This window comes from Cimex lectularius, unplaced genomic scaffold (assembly GCF_000648675.2).
Source record: "Cimex lectularius strain Harlan isolate CLEC.00 unplaced genomic scaffold, Clec_2.1 scaffold3, whole genome shotgun sequence".
Lineage (NCBI taxonomy): Eukaryota > Metazoa > Arthropoda > Insecta > Hemiptera > Cimicidae > Cimex > Cimex lectularius.
The window spans coordinates 2,894,200-2,906,956 of record NW_019392688.1 but is presented as its reverse complement, the minus strand read 5'-3'; the positions used below and the strand labels follow the sequence as shown (position 1 = coordinate 2,906,956).

The 12,757-nt window shown below is 37.8% G+C and overlaps 2 protein-coding genes across 5 annotated transcripts; one reads left to right on the top strand and one right to left on the bottom strand.

Annotated features, from left to right (window-relative positions):
• Positions 1 to 64: 64 nt before the first annotated feature.
• LOC106662245 lies at positions 65 to 4,150 on the bottom strand. The gene is made up of 4 exons (XM_014386167.2): positions 3,984 to 4,150; positions 3,234 to 3,416; positions 2,947 to 3,175; positions 65 to 191 (listed from the first exon to the last, which is right to left on the bottom strand). Exons 1-4 carry the CDS (start codon positions 4,063 to 4,065, stop codon positions 83 to 85), a joined length of 603 nt encoding a protein of 200 aa, XP_014241653.1. The 5' UTR covers positions 4,066 to 4,150; the 3' UTR covers positions 65 to 82.
• A 236-nt stretch (positions 4,151 to 4,386) lies between these two features.
• Positions 4,387 to 12,320, top strand: LOC106662244 (clavesin-1-like). 4 transcript variants are annotated; one of them, XM_014386166.2, is made up of 9 exons: positions 4,387 to 4,473; positions 5,596 to 5,685; positions 5,755 to 5,920; positions 8,623 to 8,772; positions 8,841 to 9,000; positions 11,386 to 11,641; positions 11,709 to 11,825; positions 11,885 to 11,978; positions 12,037 to 12,320. In XM_014386166.2, exons 4-9 carry the CDS (start codon positions 8,631 to 8,633, stop codon positions 12,183 to 12,185), a joined length of 918 nt encoding a protein of 305 aa, XP_014241652.1. In that variant the 5' UTR covers positions 4,387 to 4,473; positions 5,596 to 5,685; positions 5,755 to 5,920; positions 8,623 to 8,630; the 3' UTR covers positions 12,186 to 12,320. The 4 variants fall into 4 exon arrangements, with proteins under 4 accessions (XP_014241652.1, XP_024081565.1, XP_014241650.1 ...); XM_024225797.1 differs by lacking the exon at positions 4,387 to 4,473 and having other exon boundaries at positions 5,508 to 5,920; XM_014386164.2 differs by lacking the exons at positions 4,387 to 4,473; positions 5,596 to 5,685; positions 5,755 to 5,920 and adding an exon at positions 6,843 to 7,481.
• Positions 12,321 to 12,757: the final 437 nt, after the last annotated feature.

Sequence of the window (12,757 nt, the reverse complement as noted above, 5' to 3'; positions counted from 1 at the left end):
ATACATATATTTGAAAGAGTGCGTCGAAGTATATCCCATATATGTAAGTTAGGTTGAAAGACATCAGTTTGGAAAATTGTATTTATTTTGTGTACACTGTTATGAAATCTTTTGTGGACGAGATTTCCTTTGAGCACCACAGTTTCCATTCTTTCGGTATGTTCGAGTCAAACGGGGTCGGCATTGAGTACCTGTTTCGAAAAACAATAGCAAATTAAAATTTACAAAGTAGTACAGTCATCATAATTTTTTCTCTAGCGTGTTCTCACATTTTTACAAAGGCTAGATTTAGACAATTTAGAAGTGGTCCAAAATTAAAATCTTAATTGCCTACAGATAAGGGATATCTCAAATATTTGTTTTAATAAACCTACAATCCACATTTCGTTTCAATGTTAACTTATGTTACAAATTTTAAATGATTTATAAAAAAAAATATTTAGAAAGAAAAATGTCATTGTACAATCTTTCAATTTTTATATATTACATTTGACATTTATGTCGATCAGCAATAGACAAGAAACCTACACAAAAATTCATTTATTATGAATTTTTCTTTACGATTTATACGGGTTTAATTTGTAAAAAAATGTTGTTACAATTGAATCAAAAGTTTTGTCTTTAACCATCAATCCAATTTTTCATTTTTCGACCAGAAATTTTAATTCAAGTTACATTAGCTAAACAGTAAGCTGTGATTAAATAATCTCTCTAAGGGTTTTTTTTAAAAAGGGAAAATTTGACAAAGAAACGCATAGACCAACCACTGTAGATTGACCAGATAGATTGAAAAGCATTTGTCCGCCAGAACCAGCGAGAACCTTACCAAAATACCAAAATGATAAATGATCAAGATAGTTTATAGTTGCAAAAACAGCTCTGTTTAGATGTGTAATTTTTAAAGTTAAGTCGGTGATAGAGGTCCTGTAAGTACTACCGAAGAACCTAGCACCTAATCTGCTGGTAATGTCTGTCTGATGTATTTTAGCATATGCCAATTCCAAATGATAGAATTGTAGGTGTTGATAACTTGTGATAAATGACAAAATACATACAGGCCAACCACTGAAACGCTTCTGACTAATGACAGGCCAAATTGACGATAGTCCAAGGTAATCAACAGGTCAAGTAACAGATGCTAGTAGTTACAAAAAATCTCTGTTCAAGTAGGTGAAAAACAGGACTACAGAGCATCTGCAACCTTGCACCTAATCTTGCTGGCCAGCGGTCGTTTGTTGGTTGTCGGTACCTTAGACACAACAGACAAAATAACACATGGACGAACCAACCACTGAAGACGGCAAAACGCCCAAACGATATGGCTGTCGGTACCAGCGAAAATAGGCTAGGATGAAAGATAGATAAAAGGTTATAAGGAGTTCATAGCAACCTTGTGCACTAGGACCAATATTCGTCTAGAGTTCTCCATTATGCTTAAATCTTTTTACCAGGTCCCAAAGCTTTTTTAAGGTCTCCTGAATCTACCAGGCCTTGGCTTTTCCTCTCCCAGGAGTATTAGGCTAGATTATAGTTTGCATGCGTTTGGGCTGAAATGACCTGTCGATAGCCCCCGTCGTAGCCTAATCCCATTGGTAGAAAAGCGACGATCTCCGGGGAATTGGCAAGGGGATGCTAGCGACCCAGCTGTATAACGGGTTGGGTGAACTCCCTGATGTATAGACACTAAGATCAGCACATCGGGAAGTGAAAGTCCGATAGAGAATATGTTCCGCTGTTTTTTCTTTTTTCGGGCAATATCTGCACAGGCTTGTTACTGCTGATCCGACTCTGTACATATGCCCCATGAGTTTACAGTGTCCATTTCGTAGATTTAGTAGTTACCTTGAACCCAACAGATAAAATGACCGGACCAACGTCTAAAAATAGCAAAATGCCCCCCAAACGCAACCAGCGAAAATAGGCAGACCCTAATGATAGATGGTAAAAAGGACTCCACCTCAAACAACCTTGCACAATGAGACCAATGGCGGTCTATTGTTTAACCTCCATCATACTCTAGAACTCTTCGTTATTCTTAGCGCTGTTTACCAGATCCCAAAGCTTTGTTAAGGGACTTGGCTTCTCTCGGGATTAGGAATTTCAGTGTGGATAGGCTGCACCAACAGAGGATAGTTCCGCTATTCTTCTTCCTGGCAATATCTGCACAGTCTATTCATATGCCTCAGGACTATGTAGTGTCAATGTCCTAGGCTTAGTTGTTGTGCCGTTAATTTCTGTGATGGTTCTTTAAGGAACTTTTCCCATGCCTGTGACCTGGAATCCATTAAATAGCTCCTAAAATATCCCAATTATTTCTCGCTCTATAATTTTTTAAATCTTTACTGAGTACGTACATCTCATTGCGGGATAGATCCAATTGCAATGGAATCTTCTAAATGAATCCATATATTGCTGGAAATATAACGCACAGATCAATCTGTGAATTTGGCGAAATGATGGCGATCGACAGCCGATACCGGGAGAATAGACAGTCTAGGACGATTAGTTGGTAAATAGGTAGTCTATGTAACCATCTCTGGTCGAGTAGCAGTACTATAGCTACCTGGAGGTTGGTCACAAATCCCAAATATAATAGAACCTAATGAATAAAGCTGGCAAAACAACGCACAGACCAACCAGTGAAGATATGGTGAAAAGAGTCTAACAAACAAAGCGCAAATCGACCTGGAAGATTACCAACTACTAGCTGGTAGTTTCATAAAAGACCATACTTTATGAGCGTAGTGAAATAAAAGCTAAGTGTAGCTGTTACCTTACTTGACACAGCTGACAACAAAACGCACAGACCATACTAGAATATGTCGACATAGCGAAGAATGACTGACACAACCCAGCGAAACCAAAACAAAAGGATTTTAAGATGAAGTCAGACGGGATTACCTCCTGTCTTCTTTCTTGTCTGCGAAGAAAACCGGTTTGTCTTACCTCCCATGGCACTCAGGCCCTATGAGGATGAGGACACTCCCGGTGAAAAGGCTTAGGTATCTTAGGAAATGCTTATAATCGTTGAAATATGAGAAAAGTAAAGCGGCGTTCCCAGATTCCAGGCGGCAACGGAGGAGTTCTTCATCGGCAAAGATGTGCGCTTTGAAATTGGGTCGCGGGGTGTTCTTCCAGTAGATCCTGTCCAACTCCACCGCCAGTACTGGTATGCCTGAAACGAATAAATCCACTCAACTGTGGTTCTTAGGCATAATTTAAAACGTCACAACCTGAAATTTTTTCCAAGGCCCACTCGAACAGCCCGCTACCAGCACCTATACTGAGTACCTCGACCACTTCGAGGTCGTTGAGGGCATCCTTCAAAAAATCGAAGTCTTCCATCTTCGGCTTGGGCCAGAGTAAGTAAGTAGAATTGGAGAGTGAATGCAACTCTATCGTTTCGTGTACATCTCCTGAAAAATATCAATAAATTTCAGACATTCTGATTTTAAAATCTATTCCTCTCGAATCAAGAGAAAAAGACAACGGATTTTTTTTTCATTTTATTTTTATTGTTCGCTGATTGCTGTTGCTGCAGTTTGTTCCCTTAGAAAATACAAGTACACAGGCACTTTTTTAACTTTTAATAAAGAATAAGGATATATAGTAAGTTCTGAAGTTTTGAAGTCCAGTTTCAGAAGTGCTCATTCCCCAAGAATCAAAATTATTTCGAAAACAGAAAGGAACAATAAATAAAAATAAAATTATGCATTGAAAGGTAAAAATACAGTCTGTTTTGAAATAATGAAGAAATAATAATTTAATTAACTAGTTATTCTTCGAGTTTGTACATTCAAACCTCATCATTGCTCCAACAAAATTTAACTTATAGGTATATCGAATAGTTCCCGTAATTTTAAAAATATTTTTAGACCATATTTGACCGATTTCCAACGTTTACATTCCCTCGAAAATTCTGAAATTCCTACTAAAAATTTGCCGTGTCGTAACATCTAGAATTCTTAATTATTCTTTCATACCTTTCTTGAAGGCATCGATGATCATATCCAGATTCCAGCACTCGTTCATTTTCATTCGGGGCCAATCGTGACACTGGCTCATTCAGAGTTTGTTGGACCCTTGGTCAGACGTCAATCGGCAAGGTCCTGACATCATGCCAGCCGGGATGGACATATTTGCCAACCCGGCGAATAGTCTGTCCTTATGCCAGCTGGCCAAATATGTCGTAAGAACTGCATTAAATTGAAATAGTTGCAATTTCGAGTTATTTAAACATTCAAAACGGAGGTTATTCCATGAGGATATTTTAACTTAATGAACCCTCGGTGTGCTGGTGGTGTCTTTACTTTACCGTGATGAGCTCCACAACGCCTTAACCGTTGATTTGAGCAATAATATAATACGTGTGTACTGTGTTCTATATAAACCAAAGTAGTACCAATATCAAACGACCTAGGGTTATTAACGATCTAGATCACATAAAGCTTGACTTCAATGGTGTGAGCGTAGGTAAGTTTTTGTTCCATTAGATGAAAATTTTCGACACTGTTTGTCGTAAAATGTAGCCAGCAGGATGATGGAACGAACATAATTTCCACCCATGTATTATAATTATTATAAATCTTTTTTTTAAGGGGCATCCATCAGCTTGGTCATTTCAGCCCCGAGCGCATGCAAAATATAACAACACACATTCAATACGCATTCACACAAATAAATACATTCACACCTATACACATTGCATTTATTCTATTTAGTAGATGGAGTGCTCAATATTCCTCCATCGACCTGCATACAATAACAAACTAATCTACCGGGGTCGATGGATACTTTCATAAATAATGAAATAAATAACTTTTGAAAATACAAATATTTGGCTAAATGGTATACTCCACAATATTTCTTTTTGTAATTGTATTATTGAACTTTTTTTTACCCCGGATGGTTGTCACGCCTCGATGTATGCATGCAATATATAATTTAGCCTAAAACTAACTTCTACAATACAGTCGCACAAATAAATACATTCACATCTGTGTACATTCCACTCATTCTAATTAATCGGTGGAGTACTCGATATTCCGCCATAGACCAACAGATAATATTAATAATCTAATCTAAATTGGGTTCGATGGGATACTTTTATAAATATTCCACCATTGGCCCAAAACAACTGCTGGAGCGGTTGCGCTACATTTCATCATCAGACCTTCATCACTCGCACTCATAAATACAAGCACTCACTTATTATTTGACAAACTTAGCCATTATAAAAAATCTCGTAGATTTGATTGTCACCTCCAAGGCGTTTGTATTTATAAGCGTAGGAAATGAAAAATTTTTTATATATTTTTTTACACAAATAAATACATTTTCACCTATATAGTAGTACTATGTAGTATGTAGTAGATGGAGTACTCAATATTCCTCCATCACCCTGCATACAATATCAAACTAATCTAATTGGGGTCGATGGGGTACTTTTATAAATCGACCCAAGTCACATACTCAGCTCGAGGGGCGATGGGGATGCTATTCCACCATCAGCCCCTTCCCATTCACTTTAATAAATACACTCACTCATACATACAGTTTGTTCCTATCACATTCCCGTTTTTTTCCTCCAAAAAGGGTAGCTGCGGCTGTACGTCGCTTATATCGACGATTTAGACGAAAATGTATCGTAAAGTAGTTTGACCTCTCGTCCGCGACACCCAACGGGTAAGTGGTAACGCAAGATTGAAATTACAAACTTTCTAAGGCAGCTTATATTGAAATTGGTGTACTTAGTGCTTCTGAAACAGTGTGCTTGGACAATTCTTCAGGAAGGAGTCTGAATTTTCCGACTGGTGATGGTCGACCCCTTGTGAAGCTTCAGCCGAGATCCTTTCTCCATAGGGAGAGTAGGACTGGAAGCTTACAGCAGGCAGTCCTTCGATCAGACAAGAGTGCTGAGGTATTTTAAAATTTAAAATTGAATGTAGTTAAAAATAATACCCAGGCCCAAGTATAGCTAGTCGTGTAGTAGTAATAGTATTAGAGGACTATAAATCCTAGCAAAGTATGCCTTTGTTTTACAATTTACAATCCTCCTAGTTTTTGTATACAGGACGCTATACAGGGTTCCCCGTTTTAGATTTAAATTGCAAGAGTTTTACACTGTGCCTTTTTCCGCAGGGAGCGTATTTGAGCATTTATTATAAACCTAAATTTTAATAAATGGTCAAATCTGGTCAAAATAACAGCTGCGTCATTTTAAAAATAAAACTCGATGATGACAAAAATCCTTTTTTTTGTCAAAAATTAAATAGCTAAGCGTAACGCTACTCCATGACATAAAAGGGGAGGGCCATCTTGTTATAAGAAGCATACTCCCTCATGCGTCTTCCGTCGCGCATAACTCAGAAATGGTCGATCCTATCAAAATTTTCCTCTCAGTAAAAGTGGCATAAAATAAGCGCTAGAATCGAACTGTATAATAAAAATGTGCTATTCTTATTTAAAATAGCAAAGTTAATGTCAATTCCAAACTAGATGAGAAATATGTGGTGTTTGGTGACCTTTAGTTAATGATTATTCGGAAATCGTGAGATGCGGTCTGGTTTTAGAAAAACATTCTCTTTATCGTGCCAACGTTTCGATATTTATTGAGTTCATCCTCAGGCCTCAGCACGACAGAGAAGAATGACACATGTACACGGAAAACAAACACTTTGAGCCCTGAAGATGATCTCAACAAAGGTCGAAAAGTTGGAACGATAAAGAGTTTTTCTAAAATTACGTTACACCAGACCGCATCTCACGATCTCCGAATAATCACTAGATGAGAAAGTTGTGTTAAATTTGTTACCACCACGCGATTCCAAGCCAAAATTAACTTGGGGTTTGTATAAGACCATTTTTTGCTAAAATTAATTCTTTCCGAATTAAATGGGTGAACTATAGAAGTTGGTACACCCTGTATACTGACACTAAAACACAATTTAACTTACGGAATATAATAAAACGCAAAAGTTCAGACTTAAAGGAGTTAAAATAAAGTGAAAATAAGTGAAAATTCATGTCAAACATTACTTTTCTATGAATGGATATGTAGGTAATTTAAAACGGAAATTAAACGATATAAAGGGTTAATGTTCGTCTGCTAAGCTGGCTTGAAATTCTTCAGAACAAAGTCCTTGTAGCGTAACTCTCCTTGTTGTTTAACGGAGCGTGAAATATTTGTCATCCCAATTAGAACAATCCCAGGATTTGGCAACGCCGGATGTTCAGAGGTAATTTTGGTTACGCCCTAGCACCAACGATAGTTATTCATTTCCCCAATTGGAAAAATTGGTACAGAAACCACATGTTCTTTAGAAACCACATTTGTTAATGCTTATAAATTTTCTTCTATTGGCTTTTATTTTTTTGAAATGTTTTTTGATGCGGTGAACAGAGAATGACATCAGGTAAAAATATTTTTGGAAAAGTGGCAAAATTGAAAGAACAGTCGTGCGGGAGACGAACCAATCAATGTAAGTTGTAAGAATGTGGTGTAAAGCTTTGCTTTTTCAATATTTATATTCACCGCACAAAGTGAATGGTCAAAATCGATGAAATTGTCGGCAATTGGTCTAGCCGATGTCTCATTAGAAAGAAGTATTGTTTTTATTGATCGAATTGGTCCAGTTTTAAAATTGTGTTCATAATCGGTTGGCGTTTGCTGTTTTTCGCCATCGACGGACGTTTCTCAATTGGCCGTCGACAGGCGGCTTCTCACGTTTATATCGAATTGGAAGAAAGTGAAAGCAGTTCCGCACCTCGGAGAAGAAGAGACTTTCATAACTTTCTCCCTTCTTCGCTCGAGTAAATTCCCACTTGAAATAGACACTCGTCGGTCCTCAAGACTTCAGTTTGCCGTGGTTCGTTCAGAGGACTTCAACGGAGTCGTCGGGTCGAGACTGAGATCCAGAGATACAGATCGAAAGGTGAGTCGCTCCAGTATACCTATCGAGGAAACACGAAACAGAAGGGATTGGCAGAAGGAGAACAATTGAAGTACAAACAGTTTCAAAGATGTAGAATATCATCCTCAAGTTAGGAAAGAAATGGATCTTGACAACTTGGAGATCGCGTATAATCTTGAGATCAAAATATGAAAATTATTCACAAAATTTATTTCTGAATATTTTGAGGATTAGTCGTTTCTTTCGTCTTGTTAAAAAAATTATATTACGTGCAGATACTATACAGAGATAGCATAGAAAGTTTGTTCAATTATTAATTCTATTACCGTAAAATAACGATTCAATTCAAAATCTCAAAGATAATGTTAAATAATTTATGCTAAAATTTTCTTTTGTAGAATTCTTTTATAATGTTCAGGCGCTTCTACAATTTAATTGGAGAATTTTTGAATAATAAATTTGAGAAGTAAAGCCGTGTAGTTTTAAAAATCGTGTTTAAGTTTAAAATTCACAAGGAAGAATAAAAAAGTGAAAATTTGCCGTAAAAAGCTCGTAGTTCGTCCAGGCGCGTTTCGCTTCGACGCCATCTCCAGTGGAAATCAGCTAGTCGATGAACTTTCCCACTTTCCCTTTCACCAGGAACTGAACAAACAGCCTATTTCCACAAGATGTACGGTTTTTAAATTGCCCAATAAATTAATTTTAATAGCTTTTGACATGCCCGACCAAATGTTGAGTGGTGAGCTGAAGGAGCTGGCGTTCAAGGACCTCCGCGAGGATGACACCGTCAGGGAAGAGAGCCTGCGTCAGATCAAAGACTGGATCGAGAAAAACCCCGACATTAAGTATTGCCGAACAGGTAAATAATTCTAAAATGTAAAGAAACGGCCTTAAAATAAATATATATATATATATTTTGTTTTTCAGATACTCCGTTTCTTCTGAGGTTCCTCAGGACGAAAAAGTTCAGTGTACCGCTCACCCAAGCTATGATCGAACGTTACATAGCCATCCGTCAGCTGTATCCAAACTGGTTCCAGAAGTTGGATCCCCAGGACGAAAAGATGATGGGACTCATAGATGCCGGGTAAGTTATTTTTATTTGAAAAGGCTTGCTTGCATCTCTATGGGCTTTTTTAAATTAAAAACAAAATGGACAAAATTTCGAATTAGTTGTGAAAATGTCAGGCTTCGTATATTCTTTATTGAACTGCTTCGATCCAATGGAAAATCATAAAATGAAATCTGATTGTTCCAAATGCGAATGATTGATGATAAATGTCACGTCATGGTATTGTTATAGTTATCATTTTTTTACCTTGAAAATCTCGATCAAAAAATGCAATTGGTCAAGAACGAATTTTCCTTAGTTTTAAATTAAAGTAAAACTTATACTTTAAATGAAATATATATGTATATAAAGTGAGAATTTTACTGGCTGACAAACTGCTGAGGTCATCTCTGGCCCTTTCCTGTGTTTTCCTTCTTATCGTGGTTTTTCTCGAGTATTTTGTTTTAAATTGCAGCCATTTTGAGTCTTGATTTAGTTACTGACTCTCAGGTTTTATCTGCGTACGTGTTACGTCGATATCCTAAAACGCTCGCCTCTCGGTTGTCAATTATAGAATAGGCAGAGATAAATGATACAAATATATATAATATATTGTTCATTACTTTTCTGTTCATCGAAAAAACTCAAACATTTGCACGTACGTATTTAAGTTATTTACAACTTCAAATTATTTTGCTGTGTACTGTGGAGAACAACTGAAATGGATATCGATCCGGTTGACAATCTGGCACGAAGAATTGTTTGTACAAGTCGAATAGAAACCAGTCGGAATTTCTCGCGTCTATTTAACAGGAAGGACTTGATTTAAATAGTAAGACTTGAAAGAAATTGAAAGCAGGAGCACCACAATTCGATACGGTAGACGACAACTTCACTTCGACGACTTCACAAGTCCTTTGAATTCCTTAAGTATCTGGTCAGTTCCAAACGTACTCAAGCAAGAATCGGACTAAACGAGTATTCCAATGAAGTGATACTTCAGCTGCAGAATATGGCACGCCATGTTTAAAGATATGGACTTTCAATAAGACCTCGGAACGGCTTACGTATTTGCTAGATCCAAAGGTAAGTAAGGTAAAGCAAACGAAACTAGACATTATGCGAAAAAAGCTACACTTGGAAGCTCATCAACAGAATATGGTAAAACTGCCATGGTTACATAGCATTGGCATGAACTTCAATATCTCCGAAGGCTTTATGTATTAAAGAGAAACTAAACGGTCGTACTAGGAAGCTACCCGACTGTGAAATATGATAAATCTGTCATAGTTTCTTTGTTATTGGCATATCCGTCAACGAGACTTCTGAATACCATGAGCAAGCTCAGATATAAAGGTGGACAAAGTCAGACTGACGGACTTTGTCCATTTGCTGATATAAAGCTGCCATAGAGGCTTTGGTATTGGCTTGATCTTCAACGAGATGCCATAAGTATCCGGCGAGATTCAAAGGCAGCACGGAAGACGAAGCGAGAATAGACAGTCGTTCCAACGAGGAAGCTTTCCATCTGTGGAATGCGGTAAATCTAAAAAAGAGTGCTTTGATATTAGCACGGCTTCAATGAGGAGTTACGCAAGAAATCATTAAACAGGAATAGACAAGCATTCCAACGAGTCGTCCAGCTGTGGAATATAGTTCATGGTTGGAAACATGGATTTTCATCAAGATCTCTTAACTCCTTTATATAAACATCCCAATGATTTCCCTCGTGGAATATGGTACGCCATGGCTAGAAATATGAACCTTCATCATCGACCGAGAGAAATCATGCCTTCTATACCCAAAGATTCAACGTAAGGCAAGGAAGAACAAATGAAACTAGAAGAGCATCGCAACGACAAGGCCAGATATAGCCAGAGTGAGACGACCAAAGTGGACAAAATCATTCAAAATACAGTAGCTCAGTGAACAGCTAGTGAAATAATGATGCCATCTCTCAGGGAACGTTAATTTATAAGCAGTTGTAATAATTAATGATTATGTCGTTTGTCAAGCTTTTCCATATAGTAAAAAGCTTAAAGATAAAATAAGCAATGCGGGTTGTTCGAGTGTGAAATTCCAACAGAGAGATGCACGCTTGAAAGGCCTGAACGATTTGAGGAAACGGAAACTCCAACAGACGAAATCATGTTATAAATAACTTCACTAATTTCGTGGTCCGCTTGACCAATTAATATATTACAATTAATTAAGGTTTTTTAGTTGAGATAAAAAAGTCAATGGCACGAGCGGGATTCGAACCCACAATCTTCGGCTAGATACGCCGCTGCTCTACCACTTGAGCTATCGTGGCTATCACCTCGATCTACTCGGACACTAACTTCTCATCTCAACCCCACCTTTTGAATTTTCCCTCCTTTTTGCCTGCTTTTATAAATAACATTAATTTTATTCCAACAGATACTGCATACCTCTCCCAGAGCGTGACGAGCTCGGACGCAGGGTGATCCTGACGAACACCGGGGCGTTCGACCCGTCGAAATACACGTCCGAGGACATGGTCCGCATGCACAGCTTAGTCGTCGAATCTCTTCTGGACGAGGAAGAAAACCAAATCAGGGGCTACACCCAGATCTACGACGAGTCGGGGCTCACGATGGCCCACCTGTCGATCTGGTCGCTCATAGACATCAGAAACATCATTAAATGCATACAGGTACTGTCGGATAAGCATCGAGATTGCAGGTCTTTGAATATTAGAAAAAAAATCTTGATTATTTCAGAATTCTCTACCTATGAGGCATAAATCCACTCAGCTTATCAACCTCCCTCCTTCGGCGGGGAAAATTTTCGAGTTCTTCACCGCTCTCTTGAGCGATAAGCTTAAGAAAAGGCTTGTGGTGAGTATCCTTGTTAAATCATTAAAATAAATAAAACACACGATATTTTTTTATTCAAGGTACACAAAAACTTGGACGAACTAAAGAAGGACATCAGCGTGGATATCCTTCCCGCAGAGTATGGCGGAAAGACGCCAATGGCCGAAATGATCTGTAAGTACAGATATTATTGATTGAATTTTAGTTTATTATAGATTTTTTCTCCTTGTAGCCAAGTTTAAGAAGGAGCTACTGACGAAAAGGGAAGCCCTCCTAGCTCTAGACAAGCTCGAAATCGATTTGGCCAAATCCAAAGTCACCGAGGATTTCGAGGACTTGAACGGAATTTCGGGAAGTTTCAGAAAACTGGAAGTCGACTGATTCTAAAAAATTGTCATCAAACTATATATTTATATTTTATTACTTTGCTTCTTAAACCTATGTATAAAATGAGTGATTTGACTATTATTATTACTATTTCAATTGGGGATTAATAAAACGAATAATTTTATTGTATTTTGCATACTTATTTCTCCACAGTGAATGTCTTAAAAAATGTAATTTTAACATATTTTACTCACACTTTAATACATTATAAATGTGACCACAATACGTTTTTTCAAGAAGTCGCAACATAACATTAAGGCCAACGCTGATCCTGGTGGACATATGTCATATGAAATCAGAAAATTTGAGGGATTAAGGGACAAAGAGGTTTCGAGGCCATCTCGATTAAGTCAATGTGGCGGGATTTCGGGATAATGTTGGGTTAAGAGGGCTTGAGCAGCAAATGTTAAGATCGAAAGGTAAGTGTGAAACTTTGGGAATTGGGAACGGATCAGTTCGTTGATACAAGGGATGTGGAGGTGGTTTTGGATAGTGGCGTGTAAAGAACTTTGACGATTTGTCTCAGGTCCATTGCCCTCACAGTACTTAAGATTGCTGGAATAGGG

Bases quoted from the DNA above. Each gene is read 5' to 3' on its own strand.
- LOC106662244 (XM_014386164.2), top strand. From the start codon at position 7,406: ATGACATCAGGTAAAAATATTTTTGGAAAAGTGGCAAAATTGAAAGAA. The intron at 8,773-8,840 runs GTAAATAATTCT...TTTGTTTTTCAG, and splicing joins CATTAAGTATTGCCGAACAG to ATACTCCGTTTCTTCTGAGG. The intron at 11,642-11,708 runs GTACTGTCGGAT...TGATTATTTCAG, and splicing joins ACATCATTAAATGCATACAG to AATTCTCTACCTATGAGGCA.
- LOC106662245 (XM_014386167.2), bottom strand. From the start codon at position 4,065: ATGAGCCAGTGTCACGATTGGCCCCGAATGAAAATGAACGAGTGCTGG. The intron at 3,176-3,233 runs GTTGTGACGTTT...TATTCGTTTCAG, and splicing joins GGCCTTGGAAAAAATTTCAG to GCATACCAGTACTGGCGGTG. The intron at 192-2,946 runs GTAAGACAAACC...TTTTCGAAACAG, and splicing joins GGGCCTGAGTGCCATGGGAG to GTACTCAATGCCGACCCCGT.